Source organism: Dryobates pubescens, chromosome 19 (assembly GCF_014839835.1).
Source record: "Dryobates pubescens isolate bDryPub1 chromosome 19, bDryPub1.pri, whole genome shotgun sequence".
Taxonomy (NCBI): Eukaryota; Metazoa; Chordata; class Aves; order Piciformes; family Picidae; genus Dryobates; species Dryobates pubescens.
In genome coordinates this window covers 1,185,536-1,202,660 of record NC_071630.1, presented here as the reverse complement: position 1 = coordinate 1,202,660, position 17,125 = coordinate 1,185,536, and the positions used below count along the sequence as shown (strand labels likewise).

At 51.7% G+C, this 17,125-nt stretch overlaps 1 protein-coding gene across 1 annotated transcript; it reads left to right on the top strand.

Moving 5' to 3' along the window:
• Positions 1-13,855: 13,855 nt before the first annotated feature.
• On the top strand, positions 13,856-16,216 carry LOC128898140 (C-factor-like). The gene is given in 7 exon segments (XM_054169958.1): positions 13,856-14,042; positions 14,246-14,297; positions 14,509-14,695; positions 15,480-15,639; positions 15,753-15,788; positions 15,790-15,873; positions 16,103-16,216. Coding segments are annotated over 7 exon segments (801 nt in total). The 5' UTR covers positions 13,856-13,874.
• Positions 16,217-17,125: the final 909 nt, after the last annotated feature.

Below are 17,125 nucleotides of genomic sequence, written 5' to 3'. Positions count from 1 at the left end.
GGCATCAGGACCTGCTCCCTCAAAAAAAAGAGGAGGGTAATTGTTATTGGTGATTCACTTCTGAGGGGAATGGAGGGCCCCATTTGTCGGCCAGACCCATCTCATAGGGAACTCTGTTGTCTCCCTGGAGCCCAAGTTAATGATGTTACCAGAAGGCTGCCCAGGCTGGTACAGCCCTCTGACTATTATCCTTTACTATTTATGCAGATAGGGAATGATGATATTGTAACCAGAACTCCCAGGGCTATCAAAAATTATTTCAGGGCCCTGGGAGATCTGGTTGAGGGGTCAGGTGCACAAATAATTTTTTCCTCAATACCCTTAGTTGCAGGAGGGAATACCACAAGGAACAGGACAGCAGCCATAATCAACAAGTGGCTTAGAGGCTGGTGCAGCCAAAAGAATTTTGGGTTTTTTGATCTTGGTAAACTTTCTACTGCACCAGGCCACCTGGCAACAGATGGAACACATCTGTGCCAGAGGAGGGGAAAGGTCACAGTATATGAGAATGGCCTGTCCCCCAAAGGTAAAAAGATTCTGGGAAGGGAACTGGCAGCTCTCATCAACAGGGCTTTAAACTTTGAAGGGGGAAGGGGCTGAAACTAGTCCCCTCAGGCAAGAGTCTGGGGGCAATAAGCTAGGGTCAGAGGCTGTTGCAGTTTGAGCTGGGTGCCCCCCTGGTGTGTTCACTTCCTGTGTCCAGAAGTCCAGCCCAGAGGGATGGACACAGGAAATTGTGTATTACCTACCTTAATTCTTTGCACCACTCTCTCTCTTTTCTTCCTCCTCCGCCAGCCGGTAACTGGGGGAGATGTCTGCTGGCTTTGGGCCTGGCTAGGCCCAAGGCCACGGGGGGGGATGGGCAGTCTCAGGCCTGGCCAGCTGAGACTAGCCCAGCAGAGGGAGGGGGAAGAAGGAGCCCTGAGGGTCTCGGGTGTACCTTCAGGTGGGAATGGGATGCCTCTGGGTTTGCTTTGGGATCTTTCTTTGTCACTGCGCTTTGGGTTTTCTGTAACATTCACTGCTTTCTATTTAAACTTTCATCACTTTTGCAATCCGTTTGTCTGAGTGTTTTATTCCTGCCTGTGGTGTGGAGAGGGGGCTGCCTCAACCCAGTACATTCTTAGTAGCAGAGGATGGTTGTTGTGGGGAGGGGGTCTGCCTCTAAACCCATCACAGAGGCCAAACCAGCAGCCCAGCTGAGGTGCATGCACACTAATGCACGAAGCATGGGAAACAAACAAGAGAAGCTGGAAGCCTTGTTGCAGCAGGAAAGTTATGACATAGTTGCCATCACAGAGACGTGGTGGGACGACTCACATGACTGGAGCGCTGCAATTGATGGTTACAGGCTCTTCAGGAGAGACAGGCAAGGAAGAAGGGGTGGAGGGGTGGCCCTGTACATCAGGGAGGCACTGGATGCCATTGAACTAGAGATTAGGGACGATCAGGTTGAATGCTTGTGGGCAAGAATTAGAGGGAAGACTGCAGGGCAGACATCCTGGTTGGAGTCTGTTATAGACCACCCAGCCAGGAGGCTGATGTTGATGAAGCATTCTATAGGCAGCTTAAGGCTGTCTCAAGATCTCCTGACCTTGTCCTCATGGGCGACTTCAACCTGCCTGACATCTGCTGGGAGATCAACGCAGCAGAGAGGAGGCAGTCTAGGAGGTTGTTAGAGTGTATGGAGGACAGCTTCTTATCCCAGGTGCTGCGAGAGCCTACCAGGGGTAAGGCTATGCTTGACCTCCTCTTCACCAAGAGGGAAGGGCTGGTGGGTGATGTGGTGGTCGGAGGCTGTTTAGGGGCCATGAGATAATTGAATTTTCAGTACTCAGTCAAGCTAAGAGGGGCAGCAAGAAGACCTCCACTCTGGACTGCCACAGGGCAGACTTCAGGTTACTCAAGGAACTAACTCAGAAGGTTCCTTGGGAAACAGCCCTAAAAAACAAAGGGGTCCAGGAGAGCTGGGCCTGCTTCAAGGAAGAACTGATGAAGGCGCAGGAGCAGGCTGTAGCAATGTGCCGGAAGAGGAGCCACCGGGGCAGACGGCCTGGATGGTTGTGTAATGAACTTTTAAGAGAACTAAGGGAAAAAAAGAGGGTGTATCACCTTTGGAAGAAAGGTGAGGCAACCCATGGAATGTGTAAAGATGTTGCTAGGGCATGTAGGAAGAAAATTAGGGAGGCAAAAGCACATTTGGAGCTTAGACTGGCATCTGCTGTGAAGGACAACAAAAAGTCCTTCTATAAATATATTAATAGCAAGAGGAAGGGCAGGGACAACCTCCACTCCTTGGTTGACATGGAGGGAAATGTTGTATCACAGGATGAGGAAAAGGCAGAGGTACTTAACACCTTCTTTGCCTCAATTTTTACTAGCAGGAAAGAACGTCTACCACACAGCTGGCCTGCAGAGCTGGCAGAAGGAGCCAGGGAGCTGCATAGTTTCCCTGTGTTCCATGAGCAAGCGATTTGAGCTCTCCTCAGCAGCTTGGACCCCCACAAGTCCATGGGACCAGATGAGATCCATCCTAGGGTGCTGAGAGAGCTGGCAGATGAGCTGGCCAAGCCACTTGCCATCATTTTTCATCAGTCCTGGCTCACTGAAGAGGTCCCAGAGGACTGGAAGCTGGCCAGCGTGGTGCCCATCCACAAGAAGGGCCAGTTGGATGAGCCAGGGAATTACAGACCTGTCAGCCTGACCTCAGTGCCAGGCAAGATTATGGAACAGGTCATCCTGAGTGCAATCACACAGCACTTCCAGGATGGCCAAGGGATCAGGCCCAGCCAGCATGGGTTTAGGAAGGGCAGGTCCTGCCTGACCAACCTGATCTCCTTCTATGATCAGGTGACCCACCTGGTGGATGTGGGGAGGCCTGTGGATGTAGTCTACCTGGACCTCAGCAAGGCCTTTGACACCGTCCCCCACAGCAAACTTCTGGCCAAGCTGTCAGCCCATGGCTTGGATGGGAGCACACTGCGATGGGTTAGGAACTGGCTGGAGGGCCGAGCCCAGAGAGTGGTGGTGAATGGTGCCACAGCCAGCTGGCAGCCAGTCACTAGTGGTGTGCCCCAGGGATCAGTGCTGGGCCCCATGCTCTTTAACATCTTTATTGATGATCTGGATGAGGGCATCGAGTCCATCATCAGTAAATTTGCTGACAACACCAAGCTGGGGGCAAGAGTTGATCTGCTGGAGGGTAGAGAGGCTCTGCAGAGGGACCTCAATAGGCTAGACAGATGGGCAGAGTCCAACAGCATGAAATTGAACACATCCAAGTGCCGGGTTCTGCACATTGGCCACAGCAACCCCATGCAGAGCTACAGGCTGGGGTCAGAGTGGCTGGAGAACAGCCATGTAGAGAGGGACCTGGGGGTGCTGGTCAACGGTAGACTGAACATGAGCCTGCAGTGTGCCCAGGCAGCCAGGAGGGCCAATGGCATCCTGGCCTGCATCAAGAACAGTGTGGCCAGCAGGAGCAGGGAGGTCATTCTGCCCCTGTACACTTCACTGGTTAGGCCGCACCTCAAGTCCTGTGTCCAGTTCTGGGCCACTCAGTTTAGGAAGGAGATTGACTTGCTGGAACGTGTCCCGAGAAGAGCAACAAGGTTGGTGAGGGGTTTAGAACATAAGCCCTACGAGGAGAGGCTGAGGGAGCTTGGGTTGCTTAGCCTGGAGAGGAGGAGACTCAGGGGTGACCTTATTACCCTCTACAACTACCTGAGGGGAGGTTGTAGACAGACAGAGGTTGGTCTCTTCTCCCCGGCAGCCAGTACCAGAACAAGAGGACACAGTCTCAGGCTGTACCAGGGGAAGTTCAGGCTGGATGTTAGGAAAAAGTTCTATACAGAGAGAGTGATTGCCCATGGGAATGGGCTGACTGGAGAGGTGGTGGAGTCGCCATCATTGGAGGTGTTCAGGAGAAGACTTGATGGGGTGCTTGGTGCCATGGGTTAGTTGTTTAGGTGGTGTTGGATTGGTTGATGGGTTGGACGTGATGATCTTGAAGGTCTCTTCCAACCTGGTCTATTCTATTCTATTCTATTCTATTCTATTCTATTGTATTCTATTCTATTCTATTCTATTCTATTCTTCAGGGGGAAATATGGGAAGTTGTTCCACTCCTTTAGTTTTTGGTATTAAGATCCAGGGAGTTTCTCTGAGGGCGCTGCCTTAGCCTCCATGACATCTAAGTGGTTTCCCTTAGCTTCATTCTTTTCTGATGTCCATTAACATGTACTATTGCCACTTCTTATAGTTCTATTAGTGCCTGTAATACTTCTAATATTAATTGTTCATGAACCAACCCTTTTGCCCTAGAGTTGATCATTCCTCTTTCCCTCCAGGTTTTCCAAATGTATGTCAACCCTCCTTTCTCTAGAACTTTCCCTGTTATCCCACTAATTATGACATAGCCACTAAAACTTTTACCAGTGTGTTGACCAGCCCATACATACTGGAACAAAACAATTAAGCAAAATAGAAGGTATTATACAATATATAAAATCACTCTTTGCATATATACAACTGTGGTAGTTTTAGGCTGTACCTTTAAAATTTTCCACAGAGCTTGAAGAGAAAGTAGTAGAATGTAAATAAATTACTATTGGGTGTAAAAAGGAAAGTAATGATAAGTTCTAAACAATCCCATTGGACAGATATCTTCCATAAAACTTAGATGGGTAAACTATCTTTCTCTTTTTTTCTGCTTCCTCTCTCTAACTTGTGCTTCTGCTAGCTTTGCTGACCTTAGCTGTGTTCTTTGTTGTGTCTGAGTATCCTAACAAAATAACTCTCTGCTCTCTCTCATGTCCTTTGTGTACCGGAGGGTAGAGGGAAGTGGGCATGGAGGGCGAAGCTGTTGCTGGTTCCCTGGTGTCTCCAGGGGGGTTCTTGTGGTGTTTATAAATTGTAAATACCTGTAAATATTGTATATTTTGTTCATATTCATTGCATTTCATTGTAGATTGTATTTTTCCTTGTAAATACAGTTTCATTTGCTATCGAACTGAGCTGGTCTGGCAATTTAATGTTGAGGGGAATTTTCAGCCCACCACAACAACCTGTACGTGATGCGGTGGGTAGGAATCACAATACCAGCCAAGAGCCAATCTACAAATCCATTGTTTGGAACAGAAGCTTCTACACTGAGATGACACATGCACACTTGCCTGAAGGAGGCACAGAATTTGATTTTCCTACTGCATACACTGATCTCAACCCCAGCAGACCATGGCAGCAGACCACGAGGTCTGTTCACAACTGCTCCATGCTGCATCACCGAAATGCTTGATCTGAGGGTTCTGATTCCCTTTTTCTATGTATCCACAGCTCTGTTGGACATCATCATGTTTGTGTTTGCAGTAATTGTTTGTTATCCCTGCAAATGCCTACTACATAATGCCCTTCCTCTTCCCTTTCCAATCCATCTCCCTCTTCCCCTTCTGATCCCCCAGAACCTTAGAATCTATCCCTGGCTTTGTAAAGTTAGTTAATGTTGTTAAAGTTGATGTTGTTAATTCATTGATGATGCTAGAGTTAGCAAGAGTCATACCTCCCAGCACTCTCTTCCTTTCCTGTTTGCACCTCCTGTGGTGGTTTTAGGCTATGCCTTTAAAATTTAGCTGCAGATTTTGAGCAGAAAAGTAGACAAATATAAATAAATCACTATTGGGTGTAAAAAGGAAAACAAAATATTATTCTAAACAAATTCACTGGTTAAATGTCTGGGGTAAAAGGAGCTGTATCATAACAATTCTTCACCTTTCACTTCCATTCCCATACCTTTTATCTTCTACTCTGATCTTGGCTGTTCTGCTTCACCCAGGAGACAACAATGCTTCTGGCTGACCTTGAGATAAGAACTAACACTGCTTTCTCCCAGCTCCAGTCTTTTCTCTCTCTGGTACGGGGCGGGGTGGGGGGAGGTTTTGAGGAGGGGTAGTAGGGCAGTTTCTCTGGTCTTTTGGACCAGAGGGGTTTCTGTGTTATTTGCTAATTGTAAATATCTGTATAATATTTTAAATGCTGTATCTTTTGTACATGTTCATTGCATTCCATTGTAGAGTGTAGTTTTTGGTTGCAAATACTGCTTCATTTGCTTCTAACCGAGTTATTCTGGCCAGCGTTATTGCTGGGGGAAACTTCAACCCACCACACCTCCATAGTTCATGCTACCATGGACCCATCCCTGGGACAGCAACAGTGAGGTACGAAGTCAATGCAAGAGACTGTGTTTCCCTGCTTTGGCATCACTGGAACACAAAAGCATTAACTGGCATCACCACCATGGCAACATCATCATGGACTGCAAGACCAGATGCCCCCCTTTCTTCTGAGAAGCTCAGCCTGACCAAGGAAGGAAAACCACCAACTCTGGACAGAGCACACCCCAGTGACCCAGAAGATGAACCAGGACACCAGAATGTTCCAGGTCCATGGTGCCAGCCCCTTCCTTCCTTCCTCTTTTTCCTGCCTCTCCTCCTTTGCCATACTCCTATTAACATACCTTAACTGAATACTCTGTTCCCTCACAGTTTTATTCAGGGAATCTAACACTGGCTGGTTTAACTCAGCCTTCAAAGGAGGGATGTTCAACCTTCCCCTTTTGCCCTTATTACAGTAGTATTTTTCTGTCCTGACCCCAGGAGGTAGAGCCTCCAACACCCCTAATTCAGTGTAATTGTCTTCCTCCTGCACTACCTTAAATACTTGTTTAGGATATCCCTCATAGAATGACCTGCCTCTGTCCACAATCACAATTTATTCATTCCCCAGCCATTCCATTCCTCCATATTTTGTAATTTATCTCATATGTCTGGCCATGCATGTGTAACGGTTTGACTTTAACAGCTGCTGACCAGCTGCTGACCTCAGCCTCTGCAGCCACTCTGCTGGTGTTTCCTCTTGCTTGTCATCAAATGCTTTACTTATATGCAGTCCCCTTGGGACAATCTCTCTAATTCCCTTTGTTATAGAGTTTTGATAAAGTACCATTATCTTACTATCAAAGCTACCTCCCAGACAATACAGCCAGCTCATACCAGAATACTGGGATTTCTTGAAGGAGGCAGACAGCTCTGCCCTTGTAACCCAGTGCTCCCGAACTCCCACAGTTGAGGACCCCAGGCCTTCCCCACTTTTCCCACGCAAGGAAGGATTCTCTGCCACACAACAGCAGGCAGAGCATCCCAAGTGGAATGCAGTCCAATCACAAGAAAACCCAATCTTCACTGTAGCTGAGAGGCTGGGGGCCCAGCACAGGGTGTCAAGCCAGGGAGGCAAGCAGTCCTCTGCCTTGCATTCCCTCTCCTTCTTACAACAACCCGTGGCCCGCTGTGCTCAAACTCAAGGGCCTATGCAGCATACAGCAGCGGATGGGAACAAGCACAGGACACCCCCCCATGAAACCCCTGTGGAACATCCCAACCTGGCCCCACCCCACAGGACTGACACTGCTGCACCCCTACCCCCACATACCACCCAAAGAGCAGGAGAAGGGAGAACCTGTGTCTCTAGGTCAGAACTGGGCAATGGCAGTGGACACACTGACTCCACCCACGTGGCCTTTTTCCTGCGTCTCTGTCTCTGGCCACACCTCATCTCTCCCCAGCTCATCCAGGCAGCCAATAACCCACAATGCCTCTTCCTAGCAGCACCTCAGCACCAAGGAAAAGAACCCCTCCAGGAAAAGTCCCCCTGCCCTCCCAGGCCCAAAAGCAGACACCTTGCTGAATGTGGAGAATCTGCCCAACAGCCACCCATCTATTGCAGGAGGGAACACTGCTTCCATGCACATGCCACCCAGCCTCCGCTCCCCAAAAGCCACCATGCCACATTGCATGGAGTCCCTGAGTTGCCATAGGGACAGACCAGTTCCAGAGGCTGAGATTGCCACCTCTTTAACTTTGTTTTATAATTCCCTCACCTCTGTACAGGTGAGCCCTTTTTCCCAGGTGCAGGAAAGTCCCTCCTGCCCTAATAGACTGGTTTTGGAGGAATGTCCAGGAGTATGCTCTTACACCCCCTTTGGGTTCCAGTTCTCAGGACTTGGGTACCTCCCACCCTATCCCATTTTCCCAGGTGGGCTCATAGTCACGCTTTACACTCACTTTGATCTGTCACTGGCTGCACCCCTCATGGGGCAACAGTTAGAACAACTCTGCACTCACTTCACAGAACCCCTGCGTCTCATACACACTTTTCAGTCCCCCCCTTCTCAGCTGCCCTGACTAACACTTTACAGCCTTTTCTTAACTGGGTCCTGTGCACAGAAACTACCAACTGCTGTGGAGAAATGTGGAACCCCCACCTTCTTCAGTCCAGAATCTCTTTTCCGAGGGCTGCAGCTGTCCACCTGCTTCTGGTTGGAAAGAAAATCCCAAGGAACTGCCAAAATGGGAAGAGCGTGCCATTCCTCGTGGAGTTCCCCTCTGCACAGATGGTGAGGCTTTGTGCTCCCAGACGAGTCCCCAGTTGTGAGAAACAAGCTCACTCTCCTAAATATTTTGTTGAGGGAAAAAGTCTGTTAAAGAAGGTTTATTTACAGCACTGGCTCCATGGGTGCATGTACACCTTTCCTTCCACAAATTCCCACCACTGCAGCCTCATTTCCCACCACTGCATGTCAGCTGGTGGTCTTTCCAGTGGTCAGGGTTGAACTTTTGATCTTGAGTGCTGCTATGCAGTTGTCCCTTACCCGATTGCAAAATGCCCTTAGCTTCCACCCCAGGGGTGGAGCCTCACATCCTTCCCCCTCACCTATACCCTAAATAGCTAAAGCAAAATTGCTTCCAGTATCTCTGTTTACCACTCCTCTCCAGCCACAAAAAAAGGAGTCACAGAGGATGAAGAGGACCTGCCCAGGTTCAGACACAGGTCTGGATAGGTCTCCCTCCACCCATTGATGAGCAGTTCATTCATCACTGTCTGTGGATTCTTCAGCAATACACCACCAGGACCAGGACACAGTGTGGGGCTTGATAAACAATGGCAGGTAGATGAAAGGAGCTCAAGATGACTGTGCCAAGCTGGCAAAGGAAAGTGTGTTTCTCAATACCTCCATGAGCAGCATGGGCATTGCCCTTTGAGGGAACACCCAGGGGAGCCTGAGCACACCTGAGCTGATAGTACAGGAGGTGGGACTGCACCCTGGGCAATCAGGGCCAAGTCTTCCTGGTGTGCCAAGATGGAAAGCTTCTATATGTGAAGTGCTGCATAGAAGGGTCTTGATGCTCAGCTGAAGGTTACAGACTCCCAGAATCCCAGCATGGTGGTGGATGGAAGGGATCTCTGCAGATCATCCTGTCAAGCCCCCTGCTAAAGCAGGGCACCCACAGCAGCTTGCCCAGGAGCACAACGGCCAGGGGAGGTTGGAAGCTCTGCAGACAAGGAGACTCCACCACTTCTCTGTACAGCCTGCTCCAGACCCCCAGCTCCCTCACACCAAACAAGTTCTACTGCCCAGATGGAACCTCCTGGGTTCCAGTCTGTGCCCACTGCCCCCCTGTCCTGTCCCTGGGCACTGCTGATAAGAGCCTGGCCCCAGCCTCTTGCCCTCTGCCCTTTACCTATTGATCAGCATTGAGAAGATCCCCAAAGTCCTTCAGCTGAAGACAATGCAAGCACAGTTCAGAGCAAAGCATCCCTCTGAATCCCTTCCTAGGAGCTGATCCAAGGGCCCTTCCAGAGGCCTGGTGACAGCAGGCCACTTGTGCAGAGGCTGGGTTGTGAGCCAGGCAAGGCTGGCTGCTTCCTCCTCCATCTCTCCGTGCCAGGCTGGACTCTGACTCCTGGAGAGCAGTGCTTGTTTAAACCACAACAATCAACTATGCAGCCTGAGGCCCCAGAGCAAAGTCCACAGTAGAAAGTTGTGACTCCAGAGCAGTGGAAGGCTATAAAAACATGATACAGCAAAAAATCCCAGGAGATGAACAGCTTATTTCTTCTTGTTTTGATGCTCTCTGGTTCTGAGGCGACTGTGGGGGTTTCTAACAGGCTGTGGGTGGCCTCATCCTCCTCTGCCTAGAAGCAGCAGCCTCTGGAAGCCTGTTCGGAGAGCAGAGCTCCTGTGCGAAGGACATCAGTCAGCAAGGGTGGTTGTGGCCTGTGGTGGTTAAAGAGTGAACAGACAGAAAGAGCTGTTGGAAGGGTCTGTCAGAGCTTGGGAACCAGCCCCAGCATCTGGGAGGTGTGTGGAGGAATCATGGAATGGTTTGGGTGGGAAGGGACCTCCAAAGCTCATCCAGCCCAACCTCCATGCAGGCTGCAGGGACATCCTCCACTAGAGCAGGTTGCTCACAGCCTTGTCCAGCCTGACCTTGAAGATCTCCAGGGATGGGGCCACAACCACCTCCCTCGGCAACCTGTTGCAGTGTTCCAGCACCCTCATGGTGCAGATCTTGTTCCTCACATCCAATCTAAATTTGCTCTGCTCTCATTTCAAACCATTGCCCCTGGTCCTGCCACTCACAGCCCTTGTCAAAAGCCCCTTTTCAGCTCTCCTGGAGCCCCTTCAGGGCAGGCCTTTGGGAACAGCCCCTCTGCAACCTTCTTGTAGCCCCCTTCAGGTACTGGCTGGAGCGGGGAGTCACCAGGGGCCTCAGTGAGAGATCAGTCTGAGACAGAGCACTGGAAGCTCCAGAGCTTTGGGTGGATAAGGAACTCTCAAAGCGAATTCTCTCCCTGGAGAAGCAGCAAAGCAGGAGGAGCTCTGAATGGCCTCGGGAAAATGGAAAGGAACGAGATGGGTGGAGCTTAGGGGGAAGAGGGGAGATCTGCCATCAGCCCCCAGACACAAGCTGCAGGTGCAGCTGTGTCCTTGCAGAGGAACATTTCACCTGCAAGAGCCACTCAACAAAGATTAGCAGGAGGCATTTCCCACAGGATGCCAGAGCGCAAGCTTTGGCCATCGCTTGCTGCTGCTGATTTGTCACTTGCTGTGCCAGGAGGCACAGGGCCTGTGTGCAGGGCTGTCATGTGCCCTGGGCTTTGGGCTTTATCTCAGCATAAAAGGGTAGGCAGGAGGACAGTGGGAACAGCCAGCCTGGCAGCCTCCCCTCTGAGCCCAGCAAGATCATGGAACAGATCCTCCTAGAAACCATGCTAAGGAGCATGGAGGTGATCCAAGACAAGCAGCATGGCAAGCCCTGCCTCACCAGCCTGGTCATCACTGATGGAGGGACACAGCAAGAGCTGTAGATGACATCTAGCTGCACTTCTGATGAGCCTTTGACATGCTCCCCCTCAGCACCTTCCCTTGGAGTGGTGTGGGGACTGTTTGCTGGGTAAGGGATTGGCTGCATCGTCACATTCAGAGGGCAGCCCAACAGCTCCATGTCCAGGTGGAGACTGGCAACATAGTGGTGTCTCCAGGGGGGCTGTCCTGGGCCAGTGCTGTTTGGTATCTTCATCAGCAGGATCAGGTGCACCTCCAGCAAGTTGGCAGGAGATGCCAAGCTGAGCGGTTCAGCAAACGCACCTCAGAGCCTGGATGCACCCCAGAGGAACCAGGACAAGTGGGACTGGGTCAGTGTCCTGAGGTTCAACAACGCCAAAAGCAAGGCCCTGCAGCTGGGTGGGGGCAACTTCTCCATCAAGCCAGGCTGGGGATGAAGGGTTGGAGAGCAGTCCTGAGGAGAAGGATTTGGGGGTGCAAAGCTGAAGATGAGCTGGTGCTGAGCACTGCCAGCCTGGCCCCAGCCTGCCCTGAGCTGATCACCAGCAGCATGGGCAGCAGGGGCAAGAAGGGGATTCTGACCCTCTGCTGAGACCCCCCTGTGAGAGTCTAAATTCCTTGTATGACTCAACAAAGATAAAATCACTTGCAACTTGCCCAGACAATATGTTGTTGGGCAGAACAAAGACCAATCCTGGATGCAAATCACCTTGCGATTGCATCGTTATAACACTGGACTGCAGCTGGCCTACAACAATGGCCCAAGGACCCAGCCATCACGCCTCCAGGACAAGATCATTTCCAGGAAGGGAGGATGGCGAGACAATGGGTGTAATGGGTGTGTGGGCAGGTTAGATGGAGAAGGTGGAGGCCCTCCCCCCCTCCATCTAGACCCCTGCCTAAACACACAGGATTACACAGAAAGATTTCCTGGGGAATGATACCTGGATATTTACAGGAGGATTTCCTGGCTCCTGAATTCCTGAGGGACAATGCTTGGACACATACTTAAGGACTAAAAACTGTATAAAAGACTTGACCACTACTGGCTTAAGGGGAAGAAAAACGCTGAAGAAGGAGCATGCCGCTGAGGAGGAAGGAAAAGCCCAGGCCGAGGCTGCATCAGAGAAAAGAGGCCGTGGAGCCTGGGAGAAGCAGACTGAACCCTCTCTCTGTGTCCTAAGTCCCGCTTGCTGCCACTCATGGAGCTGAAGAAGCTGCCCAGAGGGACCCCATCTCTTCTCCAGCCAAAGCCTCAGCACCCTTTCTCTACAAACTCAGCATCTCCTGCAGCACCTTTCCTCCACAGACTCAAACTGCCTTGGGGTGGGGGTGAGGGGATGTGGTAATGTAACTCCTTTCCTCTTCGCTCGCTCTCTTCTCTCTCTTCCTCTCTATCTTCTCCCTCTCCCCTTCTTATTTCCATTTTATTTATGTAATAAATAGTCTAGCTGTTGATATTTTGGCTTTGCTTGTGCTGTTAATTTCACAACATGGGAATATTCGAAAGAACTGAGTCTCCTTCCCTCTCTGGACCGAGACACCCCCCTGCAGTGCTGGGGCAGCTGTGGAGTCCTCAGCACAGCACAGACAGGAACCTGTTAGTGCAGGGCCAGAGCAGGCCACAACATTGCTTGGAGGGCTGGAAGCCCTCTGCTGCGAGGCCAGACTTGGAGGACAAGAAGACAGAAAGTGACAGAGTAGAATCATAGAATTGTTAGGGTTGGAAGAGACCTTAAGGCTCATCCATTTCCAACCCCCTTCCATGGGCAAGGACACCTCACACTAGAGCAGGTGGCTCACAGCCACATCTGGACTGGCCATACAAATCTCCAGGGATGAGGCTTCCACCACCTCCCTGGGCAACCTGTGCCAGTGTCTCACCACTCTCATGGTGAAGAACTTCTTCCTAACATCCAATCTGAATCTATCCATTCTAGTTTTGTTCCATTCCTCCCAGTCCTATCACTTTCTGACACCCTCCCTAGCTTTCTTGTAGCCCCCTTCAGGTACTGGAAGGCCACAAGAAGGTCTCCTCAGAGCCTTCTCCTCTCCAAACTGCACAACCCCAACCCTCTCAGGCTGTCCTCATAGCAGAGCAGCTCCAGCCCTCTGCTCATCCTCGTGGCTCTTCTCTTCCAGCACCTCCAGATCCTTCCTGTAATAGAGGCTCCAGAACTGGATGCAGTACTCCAGGTGGGGTCTCACCAGCGGGGAGCAGAGGGGGAGAATCACCTCCCTCAACCTGCTGGCCACACTTCTCTTGATGCAGCCCAGGATGTGAACCAGGAACTAGGCAGTAGCTCCTGGACTCTGAAGCCAGATTTCCTTGAGTTTCATAGAAAAAGCCAACTGAATTTTGCCCCTTGGGGTAGTTCCTAGCCAGGAACTCTGTCCTAGAGATTTTGAAGAGCTAGAGCTGTGGCTGTACCTGGAGCCAAGTTTTTGTGCAAGCCCTGGGGAGGTGGGGTCACCATGGCACAGCTACATAAACCATCAGGGAGCTGAGCACACAGCAGCAGCTGGAGCCCAGCCAGGATCTCTGTCCTAGAGTCCAAAGAGCTGGGGAGGTGGTGCCAGGAGTCAAGTGAGCACAAACCCTGCATGGGTGGGGTGGCCACGGCCATGCTATAAAGAAGCACCAGGGAGCTGAGCACACAGCAGCAGCTGGGGCAGAGGCAGCAGCAGCAGCAGCATGGGAGAACTTCGCATCCACTCCGTGCTGGTGAGAGGTGCCAACCGGGGCATCGGCCTGGGGCTCGTCCAGCACTTCCTGGGGATGCCAACCCCACCCAAGTGGGTCTTTGTGGGGTGGAGTCACCATCATTGGAGGTGTTCAGGAGGAGACTTGATGGGGTGCTTGGTGCCATGGGTTAGTTGTTTAAGTGGTGTTGGATTGGTTGATGGGTTGGATGCGATGATCTTGAAGGTCTCTTCCAACCTGGTCTATTCTATTCTATTCTATTCTATTCTATTCTATTCTATTCTATTCTATTCTATTCTATTCTATTCCATTCCATTCCATTCCATTCCATTCCATTCCATTCTATTCTATTCTCTCTGCAGGAGCTACAGAACCTAGCCTCTAAGAACCCCAACCTAGTCATTGTCCCTCTCAGTAGGTGCCCCGTGGTGGGGGTTCATTGTCCTGGTTCCCCTGGTCACTACCCAGGAGTGAGCCTTGCCTAGGGGCAGGTGCCTGCAGACACCAGGCTCTGCCATCCCTCCTGCCCCTGGCCAGCCCCAAGGGAACATCCCCAAGGGGACACAGAAGACCCCATGGCACCAGGGGGCTGTGTGCTCTGACCTGCCCTGTGTTGGCTCTGCAGAAGTCTCCAACACTGCCAGCATCAAGGCAGCTGCAGCCACAGTTGAGAAGCACCTGGGGGGCTCAGGGCTGACCCTGCTCATCAACAATGCTGGGATTGCCAAGATCACTGCACCAGAGGATGTGACCCTGGAGGACATGAGGCAGATTTACACCACCAACACCATTGGGCCCTTGCTGATGGGACAGGTGAGAGCCTCACTCGAGCTGGGCTGTCCCAGTGGAGCATAAAGTACAGGTGGGAGAGGGTCCTGCCTCTGCTCACTGGGAAGCTTGTGGAGTTACAGCCTGCAGCTCTGTGATGGTTTAGGCCTTAACTGGGTGTTAAGAGCTCAGATGGGGGCAAGAATGAGAATCTCTCCCATGCTCCCCCCTCCTCCCTCCCAACAGAGAGGGGGGGAAAAAAAGAAAGGAGCAAATCCACCAAACCATAATGTGGAGTCAGCTTGGAAGTAGAGAGGTAAACAGTTTTTCTTTAAACAAAAACAAAACTATATATATATATATCAATAACAGGTAAGGTTCACAAGGTGAAGGAACAAGGATGGATGGGAGGGGGACAAATAGGAAGAATACAAAACCAGATTTTTCTCTGAAGAGGCACGGAGGCAGCAGGGAGAAGGATCAGGCCCCACCACATGGCAGAGGAACAGGAGGGCAGCTGCAGTAGCTCTTGTCCAGGAGAGGCAGGAGCCAAAAGGAGAACTAATGACCCCAATGCCTTCCCTTTTATACCCAGGGGGAAAACGCCCTGCAGGGAAGGCAAAGCACTCACAAGCCCTCCCCTCTTTGTTTTCAGAAAGGGCCTTAACCCACCACAAGCTCAGGATCTGGAGCCTGTGGGGCTGGGACAGTGGGAAAAGGAGGGAGGATGCTCTGGAACTGCTTCCAATCTTGTCTGCTGGGGAGGGATCTGGTCCTCACCCCTGTGCCACCTCCATGTGTGCCTCCATCTCCTCTTCCCTCCCCCAGGGCATTCCTGCCCTTGCTGAAGAAGGCTGCCCAGGGGAGCCCAGGCTCAGGACTGAGCTGCAGCAAGGCAGCCATTGTCAACATGTCCAGCATTGCTGGCTCCATTGCTTATCCCTTGGAATGGGATCGAATGCAGATTGTCTCCTACTGCTGCAGCAAGGTACCACCAGGTTATGCTGAGCACACGTTTCCTGCCCCTGCCATGGCAACTGGAAATGGCTCCCTACAGCCAGCCTTCCCCTGCCCCCAGCAGCCTCTCCTATGTCCCCACAGGCTTCTGTTAACATGCTGACCAAGTGCCAGTCGTTGGGGGTACCAGAAGCACAGCATCCTCTGCATTACTCTGCACCCTGGCTGGGTGCAAACCAACCTGGGGAGCTCTGGCAGGTGAAAGGTACAGCCCGACCATGGCAGTGCCCTCAGTGCTTGTGCCCGGGGCCCCTGCTGGCAATCTCCCTGCCTGCTCCTGGGTTCCTGGTGCCCATCCCCTGGTCTCTTGCTGGGCCCCATGCCAGGGCCACTATCCCCACAGCCAAATGAACTCCTTCTCCTTGCCACAGCTGCCCCAGGGTAGCCCTGAGCCAGGCCTGGGCACGAGTTGACCATGCCCCTCTGCCCCACAGCCTTTTGTGGTGGTGGACACTAGCGTACAAGGGATGCTGAAGGTGCTTTCCTCCCTCTCTGAGAAGGACACTGGCACCTTCCTGGACTGGGAAAGGAAGGTGGTGCCATGGTGAGATGCCAGCCCAGCCTGCTGGCAGCGGGCCCTGTGCTGCTGCTCCCTGTGCCCACACCTCAATAAACCTCTGCCTTGCAAGCCACAGCCTCTGTGCCCTGCCCTGCCTTTGCCTGGCTCTGAAGCCCCCACAGCCATGGGCAAAGGGAAGCAGCCTTCAGAGGTTGCCCTGAAGCCACTGCCTTCCCATAGAGGAAGGGCCACAGTGGTAGGGCCTGGTCCTGCTGACTCTTCCCTGCCCAGCACAGGATGGAGAGTCCCCATCACAGCTCACAGGATGTTAGGGGTTGGAAGGGACCTCTGGAAATCTTCCAGTCCAAGCCCCCTGTCAGAGAGGATCATAGAATCCAGTACAGGTCACACATGAACACATCCAGATACGGCTGGAAAGTCTCCAGAGAAAGAGACTCCACAACCTCTCTGAGCAGCCTGCTCCAGGGCTCTGTGTTCCTTACAGTCAAGAGGTTCTTCCTCATGTTGAGGTGGAACCTCCTGTGCTGTAGTTTCTATCCATTGCCCCTTGTCCCATCCCAGGGCACAGGTAAGTAGAGGCTGCTCCTGTCCCTTCCTTCCTGACCCAGAGCCCTCAGATATTGATAGACATTGATCAGATCCCCTCTCAGCCTTCTCCTCTCCAGACTAAACAGTCTTAGGGTTCTCAGCCTCTCCTCTCCAGGCAGTGCTGCAGTCCCTTTAGCATCCTTGTAGCACTCCCTTGGAATCTCTCCAGCAGATCCCTGTCCCTCCTGAACTGGGGAGTCCAGAATTGGATGCAATATTCCAGGTGGAGCCTCACCTGGGCAGAGTAGAGGGGGAGGAGAACCTCCCTCAAACTGCTGGACACACTGCTTAGGGATCCCATTTGCCTTCTTGGCTACCAGGGCACACTGCTGTCCTATGGCAAACTTGT